The sequence below is a fragment of the Astatotilapia calliptera genome, chromosome 1 (genome assembly GCF_900246225.1).
Source record: "Astatotilapia calliptera chromosome 1, fAstCal1.2, whole genome shotgun sequence".
NCBI classification, from domain to species: Eukaryota; Metazoa; Chordata; class Actinopteri; order Cichliformes; family Cichlidae; genus Astatotilapia; species Astatotilapia calliptera.
The window spans coordinates 21100099-21121195 of record NC_039302.1 but is presented as its reverse complement, the minus strand read 5'-3'; the positions used below and the strand labels follow the sequence as shown (position 1 = coordinate 21121195).

At 39.9% G+C, this 21097-nt stretch overlaps 2 protein-coding genes across 2 annotated transcripts; both read right to left on the bottom strand.

Annotated features, from left to right (window-relative positions):
* Positions 1-5233: 5233 nt before the first annotated feature.
* LOC113021915 (putative sodium-coupled neutral amino acid transporter 8) lies at positions 5234-12077 on the bottom strand. Its single transcript, XM_026166808.1, has 10 exons — positions 10859-12077; positions 9718-9916; positions 7808-7964; positions 7628-7729; positions 7486-7543; positions 6990-7104; positions 6765-6912; positions 6477-6679; positions 6268-6319; positions 5234-5824 (listed from the first exon to the last, which is right to left on the bottom strand). Exons 1-10 carry the CDS (start codon positions 11045-11047, stop codon positions 5722-5724), a joined length of 1326 nt encoding a protein of 441 aa, XP_026022593.1. The 5' UTR covers positions 11048-12077; the 3' UTR covers positions 5234-5721.
* Positions 12078-14212: 2135 nt separating this feature from the next.
* nrn1lb (neuritin 1-like b) lies at positions 14213-20518 on the bottom strand. The gene is made up of 3 exons (XM_026166678.1): positions 20155-20518; positions 17115-17262; positions 14213-16041 (listed from the first exon to the last, which is right to left on the bottom strand). Exons 1-3 carry the CDS (start codon positions 20207-20209, stop codon positions 15738-15740), a joined length of 507 nt encoding a protein of 168 aa, XP_026022463.1. The 5' UTR covers positions 20210-20518; the 3' UTR covers positions 14213-15737.
* Positions 20519-21097: the final 579 nt, after the last annotated feature.

The following is a 21097-nucleotide window of genomic DNA, read 5'->3' as shown; positions in this document are numbered from 1 at the left end:
CCGCGCATGCGTGAAGCCGAGTGGGTGGGGTTCTTTCTTAAAGGAGTATGCCGCATAAATTTGGTGGTGAGATTGTTTTTAAACTTCACCAACATTATCATTCAAAAAGAGTTTATTATATATGCTGCTCAAAAAAAATAAAGGAGCACTTAAAAAAACAAAATCAGAGTATAGCATCAAGATAAACCTGTAGGTTGTTGATCTGCTCAGTTAAGTTGAAGTTTTAGATGTTGGAGGCCACTGACATTTTTTCCTTCTCATCCTTTCTGGCTGTTTTTTTTTTGCTAGTAGTTTTTTTTTTAAGCGAGGGTCAGTGTCTCTATTGGTAGAATGAGCTGGACCCTACATAGGTTGCACAGATAGTCCAACTCCTCCAGGATGGCACATCAATATGTGTTTCCACATAGTTCTGTAAGAGGATGACTGGTGAAATCAGAGTCTCTGACCCAACAGTGAACTTGTTGGATTTGGATTTGCATGCATCTTTTCAGCCAAATTACTCACAGCGACCCGATCTGTGTCATCATGTTATATAATTATTAGAGCTCGTTCAAGTGTAAGCTGATAAAACCTGAATTTTAAAATATTGTGTTTTAATGCCATGTTTGCAAGGACTTTTTATTCTGTTTGTATCTCTGATTGCTTTTCCTTCTTTACAGTCTCCTTACATATGTTTCATATACGGCGTATGCAAAGTAAAAAAATATGTGACTAACTAAAAACAGGACACTCACAGAGGAAGTCTCATTCATAAATAATGGCCCTTTGGGATATCCAAGTGCAATTAGCATTCCAAAAATAGTGGGCACCAGTGTTTTGTTATCCAATTTAGTGCAATAACAGTGACACCTTCTCTAATATTAATTAATATTAATGCGTGCATTGTAGTTACCTTTTCCCACCAGTTCAAGTACACTGCAGTCTGTCAAACCTTTTCAGATGAAGGAAATCAGAGAGGGAGTTTGGGGAAGAGGAGGTGAATGAAGGGCTTGTTTTAAGATGCAGTTATGCATTGTGATAATTAATAGTCCAAGTTCACAAATGATTTAAAGATTACTTTTAAAAAGAGAACTAAGCTTATGTTTACTGTTTATTCATTGTTTTGTCTTATTAGGCTGTGAAACACAGACATATCAGGATGTCCTCTTTAAATATGACTAAAGCTATTTATTTTATAACCTTGGTTCTTCAATCCAGAAGATTATAGTTTTGCACTAACCATACTAGTCAAGTAGTTTTGTAACATGCACATGTAAAATAATTTATTTAGTACTGTACATCTCTGGAACTGCAGTAGATCAGTGAGCACTGAAGATTAGTCTTAGATTAGTCCTGTGAATGATTTGTCCTGTGAATTTCTAAGTGCACATTTACTGTTTCCATAGGAATTAAGAGGTTAAGTAGAAGCCCAGGGCTGCTAATCAAATGTACTTGGTTAATTGATCATTAGCAAGCATGAGCACCTCTTATAAAAGCTTTTTATCTGGTCCAGAGCAGCAAACATCAGTGTTACAGTCTTCCCTGGAGTAGACATCCCAGCAAATTCACCTTAACGTCAAAACAGTGCACAAAAACCCAAGAGCTACATCTCAGACTCCACCAAAACAAAACCTTTGCTCATCCACTGACTTTGTCCTTTTAAGTTGTCCCATGGACCCATGGTTGCTTCTGTCAAGCTAAAATGGGATGTGCAGCATTCAGAGTGCAGCTCACCTCAAACTTACATGATGTAAACAAAAATGGAATAAACCAGCACTGTGCACAGGTTTTGACAAATGTTGCTGGTCACTTGTCCCTAGCAGAGGTGTGGCTGACAGCAGTGCACTGCTGGATCAACATCTGCCTGCACAGGAATCTTACAATGATGAGCTGCAAGAAGCTCCCAGAAACCACAGGACATCAGCAGAGATCTGAGCTGTTTTTGTTGTAGACAGAACCACACAATGCTAATCAGGTGGTTTTAATGCAGGAACTGATCAGTGTAGTGTATAATGTATACAGTCTCTAACATGATAACCTATGAATTAAAGTAGATACTCTCTAAAGTATTTATATGTAAATGCTTTATTGGACAGGAATAAAATGATTGTGCTTTTTGCACACAAATAGGATGCAGTGCTATTGTGAACTGATGCACACACAAGGTGACACTGGCCTCTCCTTCACCTGAGCTCATTGCTACTGCAGCGATTATACCACAGAGTTCGGCCTGGAGGTTAAATATCTGCTGTCATCACTTCAGTAAAGACCGAGCAGCAAAATGATGAAAACACGTTATCTCCATTGTGATGATCTCAGCCTGCTAGCAATAAACACCATGCATAAAAAGGTCATACAAGTACTGCGTTCAGCTATGTTATGCATGCAGCACGCTGTCAGCTGCAGACAGTCAAAACAGTAAAAGCAACACAGACAGAAAACTGACATCTGCAAAGTGAGCAGAGACAAAATCTTTTTTTTTTAAAAAAAATTCTGAACACAAAAGAAATGCAGATTTCAATCAGTGTGACAGTGAAGGACCACACACACACACACACACACACACACACACAAATGCAGACACAGAAATAATATGCATCCATCCGTTCTCATTCAGGCCTTCTGCTGACACTCTTATCAGGAAGAATTAAGCGTTTAAAGAGATGTCGCCCACAAATTGTCGTTTAATTAATCAACAGTGGAGATACAAGCAATCTTTCAGTTAGAAAGAAGCTTCAGGGGACAACATAGTAATGAGGGTTGGAAATTATCTTTAAAAGTAAGGGGGGAAATAAAAAAGATAGTCTCATGTAAAGAATAAGTAATGATTTTTAATGAAGCTGGCAGCGTCACACTAGACACAGAAATGTCAGTACATTCATCAGATAGGTTTGACTGTCATGGTGCACAGATAATTTTAATGACTTTTGGTGAAATCTTGAAATCTTGGTCATTTTCACTTGTCTAGAAAAATGTTGTGTCTATTAGCACCAACCAGCAGAAGGCTGATACTGGACTGTGATTGGTGTTGATGGGTAGGGGACGTTCAAGTTCATTTCAACTGGTCATTAATGTAAGTGAACCAATCACATGCCAGCAACTCAGTGCATTTAGGCACCGCAGCATTGCGCTGATGACCCGCTGAGCATCGGAATGAGGTAAGATAAGATAAGATAAGATAAGATAACCTTTATTAGTCCCACACGTGGGAAATTTGTTTTGTCACAGCAGGAGTGGTGAAGGTCAAAGGTGATTTGAATGTGACTTTGAATGTGACCTGTGTGTAAACTGCTGATCCACTGGCATTTTCTCATACAACCATCTCTATGGTCTACAGAGGTTGTTCTGAAAAAGAGAAAACAACAACAAGAACTCTAATGACCATAACCAAGATATGCAGATGAGCATCTCTGAACACATAGTATGTCACAACTTGAAGCAAATGGGCTACAGCAGCAGAAGACCACACTGGGTACCACTCCTGTCAGCTAACAACAGGAAGCTGAGGCTACAGTTCACACAGGATCACCAAAATCATTAGATTAGAAGATTCAAAAATGTTTCCTGTTCTGAGTCTTTCTTTCATTCAGATGGTAGGGTTAAAATTTGGTATAAACATGAAAGGGTGGAATCCATCCTTGCTTATTCCCAGGATCTACATCACATCTGACCAGTCACATTGTTATGATGTCACAACTTTGTGACTTGGGAAAAAACCTGCCGATCTACACTCAGGAAGAAAATCTAAAAAACAGGGGCAGTTAGGGTTTCAGTTTTGTATGCAGTGTTTCCACATAGCAAAACTATGACATCACTACAATGTGAATAGTCACTTGCAATGTTGAACCAAAACTAATGTTCCTGAATCAACATTAGTTTTGTTGATTCAGGAACAGCAACAACACAACAATAGAAGGTGTACCTAATAACGTGAGTTTTCTGGTTGATTTGTGCATTTGTTTGTTTGTTTTTTATTTCAATAGCATGAAAATGTATGTGTTAAATCGTCTAAGGAGCTTGGAAAGAAAAGCATCTGGACTTCTTTAAGTTGATTGAAGACGTTTCACCTCTCATCCGAGAAGCTGAGAGGTGAAACGTCTTCAAGCAACTTAAAGAAGTCCAGACGCTTTTCTTTCCAAGCTCCTTAGACTATCCTTTATGCCCAAACAGACGAACCAATAATATTCCAATTGTTCTTAACCATTAGCTGTGTTTAATGAGTATTAGCAATGTTAGCATGCTAATTCACTAAACTGATGAAAACAGGTGAGCGTGACTGCTTTGAGGATTGTGATGTTAACCTTTAAGTCACAGCAGTGCTGATCCTGCTCCAACACTGAGTCAGAAATCGGGCTTCAACATCTTTATGTGGGTGCTGGGCAATAGTGAGGGTTGACTGAGTGGGTGAGTGAAGTGCTGCTGTGACTGAAACATCTGTTTCATCCATTTCACATGTTTGTTGCTTCAAATTTGGCAAAGCTGCAGGTGAAGATTTTTGTAACAATTTATAGCCTTATGATAAGGAGACTTATTGTACACTCCTCTTATCCATGGAGCTCAAAGATTTTCATTTTGGCCAATTTTAAACTTCCACCTTTAGACTTAATAACTACAGAAACTACCAGCAAGCTTGTCTTACTGGCTTTACCTATTAAGTTGCCTGCATAAATGTAATGACAGAGAATGACTGCAAGATTTAAGCAGTTTACTTGATTTTCACCCTTTTTTCCTTGAAAATGGTCATTTTTCCAGCAGGTTGGGAAAAACACAAGAAGAGCATCACATTATGAGGGTTTTCCTTAAGGACATCAATAGCAAACATCTATTGCATAATATTCATGAGGAACTGCTGTGTTCCTTTTTTTAAAAATTTAAATGAAAGTTATTTAAATGTTGTATGTTCAGACAGATAAGTTCTGGATTACTGCAAAGTCAGCATGGCTCATTTTGCTTTTAAATCAGACGCCTCCAGACTCCAGATAAAACACCCAATTTTCCAGATGTAGTGTAAACTATTACTCACTCGTGCACTGACACACGTGTGTGAGCACGTGAACGCTTCCAGGCAGCATCCTATTACTCTTTTAAGTTTGAAGTCCATAAACAATAAACAGCTATATTCAGCACACCTCAGCCATCACCCTGTGCTCAGTGAAAGCAGCAGATTTATATCGCCGCTGGGATTAAGGCAGTGTGGAGTTTAGAAATGGTGCGACAAGATAAGGAACAAACACTTAAGAGAAAGGAAAAAAACAAGTCTTCAGTCAGTTTATCATCCTGTAAATGCAAAAGTACATTTCAGGGACAATGAGTCCATCTGTTTATGCTGAAAAGGCTCAGCGGGCTCAGACAAGCCATTATCGCTGTGGCCAAAATAAGCATGATAAGAAAACAGCTTCATCTTATCTGTGTTGTCACTATGCAGTTCCACATATACAGCATGTGAATGAAAAAATATACAGAGAGAGGCACTTCCTAAATGGTGCAATGCTGCCCCCTGGCAGTGCTTAAACATAAACAAGGGCTCAGACAGATGAGATGTTTCACTGATGCTTCACCAGGCAGTCAAATATTATAGTCAATATTCATCACATCACATAAGAAACCATTCAGACACTGTCAACCTAAATTAAGGCCACAGACAGTCAAATAAGAGTCACACATACCCCTAAAAACCTTCTTTAAAAATGCAACATTCATCTCCCTGAGAGAAAAAGAGAGAGTTTATCTAGTTCTGAAAGTTCAAAATTTGCGGAAAACCTCCATGACAGCGAGGGTCGTGCTCTGTCCAAAGATGAATGCTCCAACTACAATCGTTATGACTCCCCAAGCTGTTAAAATCGCCCTGAAATGATAAAAATGCAATCAGGTGATCGGGAGCATCAAGTGACAGATCAGTGCAACAGCAATAAAAGAAAAACAGAAAATTCAGAAGCATTTATCAGTCTGTCCTTTAGCCAGAAATCCTTCACTTCTGAGACACTGGATCAAATTTACTGTGCAAATAAAAGCCCAGAGAGGGAGACATTACCTCACAGCCATTTCTGCTGTCTGTTACTGAATCTAAGAGTCATGCAAAATAAATTCACAATATTTCCTGAAAAATCTCCAGGAAGTAAAAATTTCCACATAAAATACTGTCTAACATACATTTATTCTTTAAACATTTGTCTACCTGTACAAACTGTTGCATGTTCAGCATGTTCCATTTATTTGGATACACTGATTTGAATAGAGATACTAGCTGAATGAATTAGAATAATACATGGATTGTTTCTGTCTGCTCACCTGACTCTTGAAGAGATGTTCTCAGTTTGCATGGTGAACACTAAGCAAAGACCTGCAACACACAAAAACACACCACACAAGGGCCTGGGTTACAACGACGTCCTTGTACACCTTTCTCTTATTTTTGTATTGATTGTATATGATAATAAAGGGCTAAATATGTCATTACAAAACAATAAAAGTCACATTAAAGTGAATGTTGCTGCTACCAGGAAATATAAAGATGAAGAAGGCGCTGATTCCACCGATGATGCTGATGACGTCGCTCATGTCAGGTACAAACATGGCAATGACAAGCGTGAAGGTGATCCAGGCCACCGTGAGAACAACTCTACAGCGATTCTCAAACGAATGAGTGACGATTCCCCGGTAATGTCTGCGAACTCGTAACATCAGGTTGAGAATGACTGACCTGTTCCACACACAGAAACACAACATGGCAGTAAGCATGCTCAGAGTCAGAAAATTAAAAACATCTCCACCCTGGTGAGACTTACCTCCCGAGAAGAAGAATAATTGGGTAGATGGTGATAATTGATATTCCGAAAAGTAGCCTGGAAACGATCATGACCACATCATTTCCTGGATATGACATCAAAATATCTGAGACTACGTCTTCTCCAAATGTCAAGAAGCCGTACACACCTGGAGAGGAAGAGAGCGGGTTTGATAGAGAGCTGCCAAATAAGCAGATAATACGCTTGTTTTGGGAGGGGACTCACCAGTTAGAGTGTAAATGAGCAAGCAGAAAAGCATGGAGAGCACAGAAATGACCGCCCAGTGGGAGATCTTCTGGTTCTCCATGCTACTGTAGATCGCTATACAGGCTTCATGGCACTGCAAACACACACAAGCACACTGTCAAAATGTTTGAATAAAATCCAGGCTGTCTTTTGATGATGCTGAACAGTGAGTTCATTTTAGCATGACACAAATGTAAACATCCTTACTGGAGATGACAGGGAAGCATATACATATATATAATTATAAATAATAAAACCAATCGGGAAAATTTGTTTTTATAGTTTCTGGTAAATAATCTTGATTTCAGTAAGTGTGACACCCTCCTGTTTATCTCCTCATTCTTTAAAATATATATAAAGACTTAAGGCAGGGGTGCAATCTGCTAGGTATACCTAATAAATTGGCTATTAGACTGTATTATATAAAGGGAACATTAGGAAGTGAACAGTTAAAGATGTCCAAAAACAATCCTACCTGAAAGCCAAAGCAAATGGTCGGTACAACACTAAACATCGATGCCCATGAACTCACACTGAAAGACACAGATACATGTTCAGTAAGGTCGCACACGACAGGAACTTATCATAAGGATATGCATGCATTCGGATTTACTGACCTTTGGCTGTGGTCTGGAGTTATGACTGCGTGACTGTCCATCAGGTAATATTTTACAATCACTGCCACACACAGATATGTAGCAGCCAGCGTCCCCAGCACACTGACACAAAGAGAGACGATGAACTCGCGTAAACATTTACACTGTGAGTCAGGCTGAACACAGGTTAGTGCTGCTTACCTTGTGTATTTCTGGATGCCGATTTCTTTTGGGATGGACAGTGGTAGGATGATTACAAGGCACATGACGAAGAGGGCAAATCGTTGGTCTGTGTACCAGTGGTAGGGCATTCCTGCCTCGCTCGATCCCGTAACTGTCTCATAGAGAGAAATACACACTGGAGACAAAAAAGCGAGAGAAGTTCACAATATTTATCTACTGCAACATGAAAAGCATCAGTAAGCAGGACAACAGGGAGCAAGAACTGTCAAATCCTATAAGATTTAATGGGTCTAGTTGACTAGATTTACAAAACAGTCACACAAATTTTGCTTTTTCCTTTGTGATTTTTTTTTATGGCAAGATATCAGTTTTTAAAGTCAGTGGATCAACACACAGAAAGATGAGGCGTCCTGTGAATTAGTTTCAGCCATTTGTCACTAATCTGTATCATGCAGAATCTCTGATTAAAATCAGGAGGCGTTTGGGGGATGGAGTGTGTTTGGAAATCCAATCAAATGATGTGTTTAAAACGGTAACAAAGCAAAAACACTAAAGGAGATTTGAAGGTTTTCAGATAGACAAAACACAACAGGAAAAAAATTAAAATGTGAGATATTCCTGCTCCCAGTCACATGTTTAGCCTAATGCAAGCTAGAATAGAAATTAAGGAGCAGGTGATCTGCAGTCTGTATTAGGTTGCATGGTTACAGGTTACAGGGAACGGCAGCTAAACTGATCAAACTCAGGTGACGACAAAATAATGTCAAATACTCTAGAAAGCAGTGTGAAAACAGAATTCTTACAGGCTTTCTTTTATCCATTTATTTAACCTGCTAAGGAAATAGAAAAGGTAACATTAAAAGTATTAAAAGTTGATAATTTGGGAGTTTTTAGTGCATCAGCAGAGCATTCAGTGCATCACACATTCTGCTGTAATGGGTAACCTTAACCTGCTATCCTGTTAAAACCCCTAAAAATGTTGGCCTTACAGCTAGAGGCTAAGTCAGTGGAGTGGCAGTATTTGTTTGTGCTCATGGTCTGCAAATCTAATGGTTTATTAATATGTGTATAGTTAATGTTAGCAGATATTTTATAAGTGACTTTGTTTCTTGTCATCTTTCCCTGCTGTACATGAACACACAGGTGCAAGGTTTTCATGGCTAGTTCTGGTTGTGAGTTCATGTGCAGGCAGATATTGGAAGGCTGCAAGTCTGGAGCTGAAACAGGACTTCACTGTGTTTGTTAATGGACCACTGACACCCATTCAGCCGTCTTTTTCTGGTCCAGGTCACAGGAGTGGAAGTCTAAGCAGACAGGGGGTGCTGGTCAGATCCTGGTCAGATGATCAAGCCACCTCCACTGGCTCTTTTAGGCATAGAGAAGTAGCAGCTTTTCTCTGTAATGCCAGGAGCTGTACATTGTCTCTGCAGGGCCCCCTAAGACCACTGGACCACTGGGTAAGGTGTCAGACAAAGAGAGATTCAGAAAAGCCCCATGATGGTGCCCAGTGTTTAGTGCCTTGGACTGGTTTGGAGTCTAGTGAGAGGCTATGGTGGTCTGATCCCTGATTGCCATCACTGGCTTTAGGAGCGGTGATAAGATAACAATAAAGTTTTTATTTTATTCTCATTTTCCTAGTTAACTTTTCATTGGAAATGAGTTAAAAGGAAAGTTTGGGGTGTAATGTTTTCCTTTCCATCATATTGCATCTGAGAATACCTGTTACACACTTCCAAACTGTTGTCAGTGTCCTCTTTCTTGATATTTTGTTATTTCCAGCTGACACCAAGTAATGTCAGAGCAAAACAGAGAAATCCATAGAAGAAAGCAAGAATTTGGTTACTGATTACCAAGGCACGGATGCCACAGGTGAAGCTGTTTCTCTTAAAGCTAAAGAAAGCAAAGAGGAAGGCAAAGGTCTCGCTCACATTTCTCCAGCTGATCCTGGACCACCACGAGGAAGGCAACACTTATCATGAAGAGGTTGAAGCAGAAACAGACTTCACAGAGTTTCCCCACGGCTCGTCCACACACTTCTCTCACCACGTCCTGATACGTCTTCTGTCTGCTGACAGATGACGCATAGCCGAGGACGACCAGGCCGCTGATGAGGAAAACCAGAGACACCTGAAGGGGCATCAAAGGGATCAGCTTAACGCTAATCTTCACTCACAGACCACAGTGATGATATCACAAACTATGAGACAACAAGGCTGTGGGTATAGGTGTTTAAAAAAAGACACCTGAAAGAAGAAACATGCAAAGAAAGAAAAATATGCCAAAGCCTACATGTTTAAAATATTCGGTCTTTCCAACCAGTAATCCAAAACACTCAGGTTAATAAGATCGATGTCAAAGTGAACACTCTCTCTTTCTCTCCTGGGGGAAACTGAGCACAGGGGAAATGAGATGAGGAAGAAGTAAGAGTAGACAGGTGGCTCACAGAATAAAACAGAAAGTAACTATTACAAACTAGACACACACATGCACAGCAGCTTAACACTCAGGGAAAGAACAAATCCCAGGACTCTGAAAAGTGCATCTCAGCATTTTTAACACTGCAGGAAATTAAATGATTAAACAATATCTGCGTGCAAGTTATAAGTTGCAGCTGCTGTAACCAAAGTGACCGTTACAACAACTGGTGTTAAAAATATAAAATATATAACAACAGTTACATGAGACAAAGATGTCAAGCTCTGTGCCCGCTGACCTCTTTGGCCCATTCTTGGAAAGCATGCAGTAATAAGTCCATGAGATACACACACACACTGCTTTTCCAGCAGTCAGATGCAGTGCACTGAAAGTTTAGATCTTCACCTAAAGTGGAAGCTTCATTAGAGCTCACGTGTTAAATCTATGCGTCTCTTTCACACCAAGGAGCCAGAGAGAGGGATGGTGAATCCATACTGAGCCCATGCAGGTTGTAGACCAACAGACAAAGTAACCTCTGGGGGAGGGGGACATATAAAACTGTTGAATTTTGACCTAAATTATTATGTTTCAATATTTTAGATGATTCTTTGTAAACAACACTAACTCCAGCAGCATGTTAGATCCTGTACTCACCAGCTCCACACTGACTGCAGTGGTGACTCCCCCTGCCTTCTGAAAGGCCCAGGGGAAGTTGAGCAGTCCGGCTCCCAGGGCAGACTTCAGCATGATGAACACCGCACCGAACGAGCCGAGCCGCGGGGGGTCCGCGTGAGATGCCGATCGGGCCAGCAGGCTGATGCTCTCCCGGGCCAGCTCCTCCATGATCCAGAACCAACACACAGAAACACCAGAAACTATTCTTGTGCACCCAGAAACCTGCAGTTCACGTGTTCGACTCCCTCTGTATCTCCAGAAGTAGTCTCAACCTGGTGAGCTGTAAACTGTGCCAATATATAGACCCACACACCCGCACACACACGACTAACATGGTCTAATTAGACTTTTCGACTATTAAAAATTTCACTCTGAGGTGAAAAATTTGACAGTAAGGTGAGCATGTTTACTTCTGCCTGCTCCGCCATCCCTTTATGTCTGTCTCTGATGCTTGCTGATGAAGAAGCCTAACTGAGCAGTGAGGCAAGTTTGATAAATGAAATCAAATCAAATATATGATGTTTCATCAAAGCTGACAAACTTGCAGTGACATCAGCAGACTGACCTGCTGAGTGTTTCCGGGAAGAAATATTCAACTAATTCCATTTTACTCTCTTGTTTCTTTCTATATAAACAGTCCCAGCGCATCTCACACTCGTTAAGGACAATAACACCCACCTCAGGGGGGAAATTGACAGAGAAATAAATACAATTGTTCATTTTATTCTTATTTCTTATTAATTTCACGCATTATGTACACAGATAATAGAGTTGGTGCTCAGTTCAGCTGACAGCTTTAAAGTGTTTACATCCTGGTAGAATAAACCCCCGGCCACATGGATTGGACAGCCCAATCTAATACACTAGGAATTCATAATCCCTGCCATGTTTTATGCTACACACCATCTGCTGTAGAGCATCGCTCAAAAGCGGATGAGGACTCAGTTGAGAACAGAAATAAGTTTAAAAAAAACAACAACATGAAAACATGTTAATGGCCAGGCATTGCGGCTCCTCCTTTGAGTCTCACGGTGATGGAGATCGACTCCGGTGACGATCATGATACAGAGATTTGAGTGAGCAGGTCTGCGAAGGTGTTCTGGGGACAGACAAACTATGTAAGGGACGGGTCATCAAACTAAGATATAAATAGATGTTTTTATATAAAGAATTCAAAATGTATTTTTGCAGGCTACACAAAGCTCTATTTGTTTCTTTAAAAATATTTAAATTGAACTTAAATTGAGTTTGTTATGAATTGGGCAAATACATTTTTGCGTGTCTTCATTAATTAGTTGATTTATATTTAATTTCACCAGAGTTGTAGCCCCAAATTCTAACAATTACTGAGTACTGCTGCCATTTTTTTATCACATAGGTGCCACAATGGTGTAATAGTCAGTGCTGTCACCACACAACACGAAGGTCCGGGGTTTGACTCCCACAAGTACACACTTTGCACTTCTTGAGCGGAGTTAGCATGTTGGGTTCTCTCTAGCTTCCTCCCACACTCCACGATATCTGCATTAAGTAATTTTTTTCTAAACTGGCCCCAGGTATGAATGTTATCATGAAAAGTTATCTGTCTTTGGATGTTGACCCTGATTGGCTGTGCTGCCCAGTGGCAGTTGCGCCCCATGACCCTGAATTAGATAAGCGAATTGGAACTGGGTATAGAAGAGCTCAAAAATAGGCTTTTTAATCTATAAACAGTGTAGCTCTAACCCTAACCCTCTAGGTGGATTCCACCCATTTTCAGTGTAATTCTTAATTATCTTCATAGGAACACACTGTCTTGTCTGTTTTGCACTCTTTGACAAACACTCCAAGTTTAGATTCCTGCCTAAACTAAAAGACTGCTTTTAAAATGTGTTCATTTAGGCACGGCAGCTTTTCCCCTTTCTGTTTGTGGCGACCTGCCATGTTATGTGCAGACTCACTGAGGGTCGTATTAAAATTCAGTCTTCGTGTACTAGTGAGGATTTTAATCTGTATCTGTATCTGTTTAGACAGAGCAAAATGCTTTTTGATGGCAGTCTGATGGATTTCAGGCCAAAACTGGAATCAGATAAATCTGTAATAGAGATGGCACGATACCACTTTTTTATGTCCGATACTGATACCGATATCATAAATTTGGATATCGGCCGATACCGATATGAATCCGATATAGTGTGTTTTTTAAGAAATAAAACTGTTTTTTTAATATCTTGCTGCATTTTGTATAAGTTCAAACTCAAGTTTAAAAAAAATAAAACACTAAAGCTATTCTGTTATACCTGTATGCAAAAAATACACTGCACCCAAAAAATTTCATAGTTTAGCAATACTGATCAATCTAATAAACTTAAACCTACTCCATCCTCCCTATTCTGGTATTTTAAAGAGTAAGCAACCTAACTAATAGGGTTTCAAACTCCCAGCAAAAAAAAAAATAGGGAACCACCCCCCACCTTATGATGCTTAATCGACATAATCAACTTTAATTTGATGCAGTGTGAAAAAAATGCACAGAAATCAATTATTTTTCAAGAATAATTAAATCGATTCAACATCTTTGTTCAACAGAAGTTTAAACTGCACAGATGGTATCTTCCCAAAGGAAAAGTACTATAGCTTACTTGGGTATATTAGACTTAATAGTTACTATATACAGTAATGGACTTCTATACATTTTACATCAGATTAAAACGTTGTGTGTAAAATTCAGACAATTAATTATTAAAAGCTGGACATTTTAAATGAGAATAAGAAAGAAAAGTATGTCTTTGTGCCCCCCTTTTCCCTGTTCATGCCCTATCGGCCCCCCTGGCTAAACTTTGCTAGATCCGCCCCCGCACAGTTACCAGCCGTCAGCTACGTAGAAAAGGATCCTGGTGTAGAAAGTAATATTAAATAAATCCTAACAACAGATTATCAAGCTTAAACGTGCTGCTGTTGTTCAGCCGTTGGTTTCCTCTTTCTGGCGCGAAGTGGGCAATAAACAAAGAAGAGAGACGGACAGAAAAGCTGATCAGCTGATCATTAATCAGTTTCACAATTGAAGTAGCAGCAGGAGAGGGAGGGAGAGAGAGAGGCAGTCGCTCCATATATCGGTTGTTAAGCTTAACGCGGGGATGCTTTACAAACATTCAGAGATGAACTTACACACTTGCTTTACTTCTCTCTGGGAAAACTTCCTCGGAGATGAAATGCCAGTTTGGTAGTGAGGCTACAAATACACACAGCGCTCTATCACGTGATGCATACTGCTCCGAGTGCTAAGGTTATGGGCCGAGTTAAGCCATGTTGCAAGTTTTGTGAGGTACTTTTTTGATATTTAATGGATCGGATTACATCTTTTATTTCTCTCTGATATCCGAACCAGTAATTTAGGTCAGTATCCGACCAATACCGATGCGTAATATCAGATCGGTCCATCTCTAATCTGTAGTGCAAACGGAATGAGACATACACACTTAAAACTATGAAAGAGCGCTGGTCAGGCTAACCTGTGAGATTTGGATAATCTGGTGGTTGATAAATATTAAAGCTATTTAAGGTCTACCTGAGGTTCCCTTGACTGCCACAGCATCAGTCATCACTCCTCAGATGATGTTCAAGTCTTCCTACCTACGGTGTTTATCTGCTCTGAGGCCACTGAGACTGATTTTAAGTGTTTTGAGGTGCAACCTGCTACACAGTGGATGAATAAAGATAGATGAGATTAATCATGACTCTGCTGTTATGAAACAGCTTAAGGGTATTAAGATTATACACACACACACACACACACACACACACACACACACATAAAACCTGACTCAGAGCATTTGATTTTAGGATAAGTAATAGTTTCAATCACTCAGCAAGATTGTGTCATGTATGTTAACATACCTTCCATGGTGAAAAATCACAGTGACGTAAAGTTGCATGTCCCACTAAATAATGCAAAACTAGAAAATGATGCAGCAAATACACCTGTGTAAACCAGTGAAAGAAATTAAAAACATTTTTACAAATGACAATTACACACTAAAGAGACTCAGACTGCTGACTAATGTGCTTGTTGTCCTTTATGCTTCATTACTGTCCAAGGAAATGTTTATTGCATGCTTTTTGTGCATTTTATTGAGACATGTGCACACTGTTCCCACAGGAGACATCTTTAAACTGGGTTAAAGTCACATGAAATAATAACATGTAGCAGCACATCAGAGAGTCTGTCGTCACATAAATCTGATTTCATGTCGTTAAACCAGTCAAACAGGGTGATGACTTAAACCTACTGCACAAAAACACAGTTCGCCCCCCTCGCTGATAATACTCTCCTCCGGATCACACCTGATTAGGTTGCACGCAGATCTGAACACCTGGCGTTACAGCATGCCTCAAAATCTCCTTTGTCCTCAAATCATGGGACACTGGTGATGAACTGCAGCAGGGCTAAAAGATATATATTTTTCATAACCAGAGCTTTTCTTTCAGCTAAGTTGACACATTAAAGAGATGTGGGGAAAGGGTTTATTCTTCCTTACATTAACTGTTCGTTCTTCTATAGCAGAATAATAAATATTAGATTATGCGAATTTAATCAAAATCATTTAAACTCTTGCAGTGATTGAAAACTTGGTGGACTTCATGTAAGAGGCTTCTGTCTGACAGAAGACAGGTCTTCAATTTTTTTCAATGCGTCAATGCTGTATTAGTGTCCTGAACCAAACATTTCAAACTGATCCAGTTATAGCAATCCTTATTTAAGGATTATGATGAAAGTGACTTGTATGGATTGTGTGCCCTTGTTTGTTTGGATTGTAGGGGCAGCAGGACTGTGACGGCCTGCTGGCATCACTCTGACCGAAGGGTTAATATGGGTTAACTAACTCCTGAGCAGAACTAGCAGCATGCTGCACACAGGGAGCAGTACAGTGAAGAGCGTGGGGCTGTGCTTGTGTGTTTGCCCTTTCAGTGTTTCCTGGTTTGTCTGGTCGGACGTGGGGGGGCTCTGAGCTGCAGGCACGGTGCTGGGTGGGAGCGTTGTGCGGCTGGCGCACATGTTGTAGAGGTTTCCAGAAAACTCTGTCTTCCTGGACTCTTGTCTTAGAGACTCCCAAACAGCTGCTGCTTCTCCAGGACAGCCGGCCAGAGCTGAGTTGGCACAAACGTGAAATGCATTCCAGGACCTTGAAAGAACCAGGACAGGAAGAGAGGTTAGCATCTCCAACACAATAATAAACCAGTATGTTAAAGTAATGAGATTACTACAGCGTTGATAAGTAGCAGACTTCCTGTGGTTTATCACTTCTCTGGTGTCCTGCAGGACCCTCTGACATCACTTTTGGGTCACAGACTTAAGACAGCTCATTTTCTGGTAATTCGAAGGAGACCTATTATGTTTACTTCCAGCTTCATATTTTATTCTTAAGGCCTTTGCACACAGCGCATTGTTAAAAAAAAAAAAACTATTTCACTCGCTGGGCCCACGTCCTCATTTTAGGTTTGACAGTGTTTTTAGTAGATAAAAGTGAAGGCTTGGACATGAACTGAGCTGCGGTTTGGGGAAGGCCTCGAAGGGGACTGGCGATGGCTCCCGGGCCTGGCAGATCCCCATGCACCGTCTTTCTGAAGCAGGTTTGTGTGACGTGTACACACTGTAAATATATTTTTGTGAAGCTTTTTACCTCAAAAATGCACCACTAAGCAACTGAGTATATCAAGCACTGATGAGCTGGCCCTGATGTTTCTAAACAAAAATCATAAGAAACTGAGATTCATCCGATTCTCATGAGAAGGATGCTTTCATACATATTTAAGGATGTCAATGAGGCAGTTTGAGCTGTTGTTGGAAGACTTGTAACAACTTCTGAGGATGCAGAGATCCAGTTGACCCAGAGCAGCAACTAGCAGTGTGTCTGAGGTAAACCAGTATTATCTTACCAATTCCAGATCACTCGCATTTTAACCTACAAGCTCACTGGTTGCCAGATGCAGTGGCCTGATTGGTCAGATCTGTTTATCTGGAACTGAAAAACTAAATTTGATTCATAAATTCATCCAGCGATAATATGTTTGGTATGCATTAAAAACAGGTGAGTCCAAAAAATATTTTGAAAGGACAAAGAAACACAGCCCTTCAGCTCTTGATCTGTGACCTCAGTGAACACTTTCCCAAAGGCTGTGTGGTTTCAGTCACTAGTTTCAAGTCTCATTAACATAACATTAAAAAAATGACAGACTGACACACACAAACACACACCTGCAGATGGCATCGATGTCCTGTGTGCTCTGCTCTTTTTGTGTGTCCACTAAACTGTCCCCGAGTGTGAGTAAACACTGAGCAAAGCGCTTGTAGATGGAACCACATGAAACAGGGATTGCAGCGCTGAGACACACGGGGACCAAGCCTGGTGGAGAGGGAAAGACAAGACACAAGCATATTTGAACACTACAAAAAGATCATTTTATCTAAAGAAGGTCGATGCTCTTTCTCACAATTGAGCACTAAAGACATATAAAACACTCCTTTTTTCAGTGCAGAAGAAATGAATGCATACATGAGGAGACTGTAAATACAGTGTTACTAAACTAAAAGGTTATGATGGGAGAAAAATAAAACCACTAGATTGTTGAGGATTTGAATACAATGTTTGTATGTTCATAGTTGTGATCCATCAGGTTCTTAGATGGATCAAACAGATACAGAAATATGTTGTATTCCATTCATCTGGAGGGATTATACACCCTCAGAGCCAAATTCCATGTAGCACTATAAAGCCATGTATAAGCTGTATGGTTGCATCGGTCAGTCCACATATAACATGTCATATAAAACATGTCCTTATGAAGTTTGAGTTTTCACTGAAACCTTCCTGAAAAGCTGAGACACAAGGTCTGACTGGAGCACTGATTTGGGAGTAAATCTGTACTGCAAGATCGCTTTCAGTTTGTCGTTGGCCTCGAACACATTCGTTTGCCAGCAGACCTGATGAGCTGTTCCAGGGTCACCCCTAAAACCATAAACATCAATCTGATGCTAAACCAGCCTTCATTTTTCTGGCTCCAGGCTTTACACAGAAATTTGGATGCTCTCTTTCTAATGTACTGGATGTGACTGAGTGCAGTTTGTCTAATTTCTGCCTTTGTGGTTCAGAACTACTGTTGGCTCTGGACAAGCTGCTTACACGGGGTGTAAAGAACACTGATCTTATTTTATATATCACTGAATATTGAAGCATTGATATTTGAATTAAAGAACAGAGCTTAAACAGCAATCCTAAAGGAGATCTGGCTGTCTGTATACATTTGACCAGAGGATATAAAACAAAAGTTAAATATGCATTGCAAAAACAAACCGCTTGTCTGAAAAATTAGCTCAGAAATTGGTGACATCTAGGACATTTTTGCCTTTTCTCCACACGCCACTTGGAACTTTTGTGATTCAATCAGTCTAAGACGACCTTGTTTCTGCCTAATGCCAGTGCACGTTATTAGCTGCATCATTAAACCCCTGATGTTTTGCTTTTGCTTCTCTGTGTTCTTTCTTTGCAGATGTTTTTTAATAGCTGTCTCTGCAGAAATGTAATGAATTCCTGTTGCGAAATTTCCATGTTACTTGGTAGATTTTTCCACAAATGAGCTTCATTCATAAAATGCGGTTGCACGCTTCACCACCACTGCAAGTCACAGCTAATTGCATTATGGTTCCCGGTTGTTGGAAAGTGTTCTCATGAGCACAATGTCTCCAGGGATTTTCTTCGTGTTTTCCACAAATGTTCAGTTGAACTCGAGGATGAACTGATTACGTTTCTGCACTCAAAGGTCAAAGACATTGTGACCTCAATAAATATGTTGCTTTGTGATAACTCAGTAGCTCCAATTAAGACAGAATTTCACACAAATGACAAATGGAGATAAAATGATGATGTTGTGACTTTTATATGCAAAAGGATAAAGGTCGTGTTCACTGCAATGCCTTAATTTAGTGCAGAAACATCCTTCTGGCAATTATTCAAGGGCATTATGTAGCTATGTTAAAAAGTCAACCCCAAAAACCTTTATATTGTTAGGACAGCCAAGGTGGAAGCAGAATTTGCATTATTTACTATTAATAAAAACCTTATATAAAGATAATAACATAAAATATAAAATAATATATAATAAATATATTTAATATAACTTATACAATAATAAATATTACCACAAGCATCTTACAGGGTGCCTGAGCTTCTTCTGAAACTGATTATTTTCTTCTGCATCAACTTATTTACCCTTTTTTAAAAATTTGCGAGAAATCCAGCCACAGATACTCTGAACAAAAATAAAAGTAGCAGAAAAATTGAGCACAAAATGAAAAAGTGGTTAATCAGTTAATCATTTCAGCTGTATCTTTATGAACTTCTGAGTAGTTTGATTTGTGATAAAAAAAAAAACAAACATATTTTGTGTGTTCTCTATGTTATATATGCTCAAATCTACATAATTCAAATACTGAATAACATTAATACTAATATAATAAATGTAGCAAAGTAAAAAACTTCTGACTTTTTAAAGTCTGCTCTGAAGACTATTTATTTAACCCTGACTCGAAACTCTGCACATGGTTTCCTGTGTACCCAGACTTAGTGTATGTGTACAAATGGCAAATAAAAAAAATGAATCTAATCTTTATCTCTAAGATAAATGGTTTTGTTTCCCTGGGAGAAAGATTCTGTAACCGAAGAGTGTAATTGATATCCTGCATTGCACTGGGTATCTATTTTATTCTATTTTATTGTTTCCTTTTTTTTAAATCAATGTGTGCTTGGAAAAAAGATTTTAATCTGAAAGATATTACAGTAAAGTAAAGGTTAGATCAAATTTAATATGTGTTGTAGCAGAAATATAATGTGGTATGAAAAGAAGGCTCCAATTTGTCCTCAGCTAAATCTACTTAGTTTCATTCCATTGGTGTTCACACTCAAATACACAATGTTGTACACCTTTCTGCATGCACACACACAAACACACAAACAGCCTGGGGAGCATTTCATTAAGGTAAGCGCATTTGTAAAACCTTTCTCATTAATATCAGAACAAGCTGAAGGGAACATCCCTTATAAGCCATCTGAACTTCTCTGGACCTTTTCTGACAAACCTGAAAGTGCAAAGAAATTGTATATCCGTATACAGACGCAGGACAAAATTGGGGCAGTGAAGAGCACACTCAACACTTACAAAGTTTTCCTACAAGACTGGATTGCACACAAACACGTACAACACGGTCACACTACAACTGGAGAGTACGGCAAGTTCCTTACTGAGGCAGAGGGCGATGGGCAGCAGCACCGTCGAGCTACCTGGATGGGACTTCATTGTTTGGCTCAGAAGTCCCGTGGAGCCGAGTACCACCCCCGAGCAAGAGGCTCTGATGTGAAGCTCCCACTTGACGTAAATCCAAAAAGTGCAAAATTCCTGGCCTAAAATGTGATTTTTCCGACCGTCCGTGGGGAATTTATCAGATGGCAAAAGTACAGCAATGCACGGAGGCACAACCCAGCTGGATTAACAGTGAAAGGGACCAATGCATCACAGAGAGTAAGAGGATGTTGTGCTTGTGTGTATGTGTGTGTGTGCACTGGGAAGGCTTGGAGCAACAGACCAATGAGAGCATCACATCATAGTACAGTGGATTAGAGTGTTCTCATTTCCGGTTTTCAGTATTTGGAACATTTGTTTGAAACCCAGATATATGATCTTATAATGATTTTGCTGTTCACACTTGTGAGACACCTACCTGTTGCAAAAATCTGTTTTAACCATTGAACAGAGACTTTGTAAGTGAACAGTCAAACAAACCATTATTAAAGGTGTCAGGAGGCAGGAGGATTTTTTTGTGCACAGATGGATGACATCCCAGTGAGGATAACACAATCAGGCTCACCTGGGAGTCCAATGTGGTTCCACAGCGCCTTCTGGGAATAGCCTCAGCCCACGAGAGAATTCATCCGCTTTTTAGGTTATGACAATAAGAGACAAAGACAGAACTGTTAAACTGTTGAAAATGGGTGCTTGTGATCTTTACTCCTTGACTTCCTTGTGATTCCATCTTACATCCCCCTCCTCACCCTCCCAGATGGCTCACACTCTGTGCATTAGTATAAGTCCTGGTTGACATCTGCATACCGACACAGGAGGAATAGGAACCCATTGTTAATCTGCGGCTTAAAACAACCATCGACTGCAGAGTAATCTGTCTGTGTC

What these genes read in the sequence shown, in the direction of transcription:
- LOC113021915 (XM_026166808.1), bottom strand. Translation starts at nt 11,047, where the DNA reads ATGGAGGAGCTGGCCCGGGAGAGCATCAGCCTGCTGGCCCGATCGGCA. An exon ending in CCAGGATCAGCTGGAGAAAT is followed by an intron (nt 7,965 to 9,717) that starts GTGAGCGAGACC and finishes TTTTGTCTCCAG; the next exon opens with TGTGTATTTCTCTCTATGAG. An exon ending in ACTCCAGACCACAGCCAAAG is followed by an intron (nt 7,544 to 7,627) that starts GTCAGTAAATCC and finishes TGTGTCTTTCAG; the next exon opens with TGTGAGTTCATGGGCATCGA.
- nrn1lb (XM_026166678.1), bottom strand. Translation starts at nt 20,209, where the DNA reads ATGAAGTCCCATCCAGGTAGCTCGACGGTGCTGCTGCCCATCGCCCTC. An exon ending in GCCCATCGCCCTCTGCCTCA is followed by an intron (nt 17,263 to 20,154) that starts GTAAGGAACTTG and finishes CCTCTCCACCAG; the next exon opens with GCTTGGTCCCCGTGTGTCTC. An exon ending in GACATCGATGCCATCTGCAG is followed by an intron (nt 16,042 to 17,114) that starts GTGTGTGTTTGT and finishes GGTTCTTTCAAG; the next exon opens with GTCCTGGAATGCATTTCACG.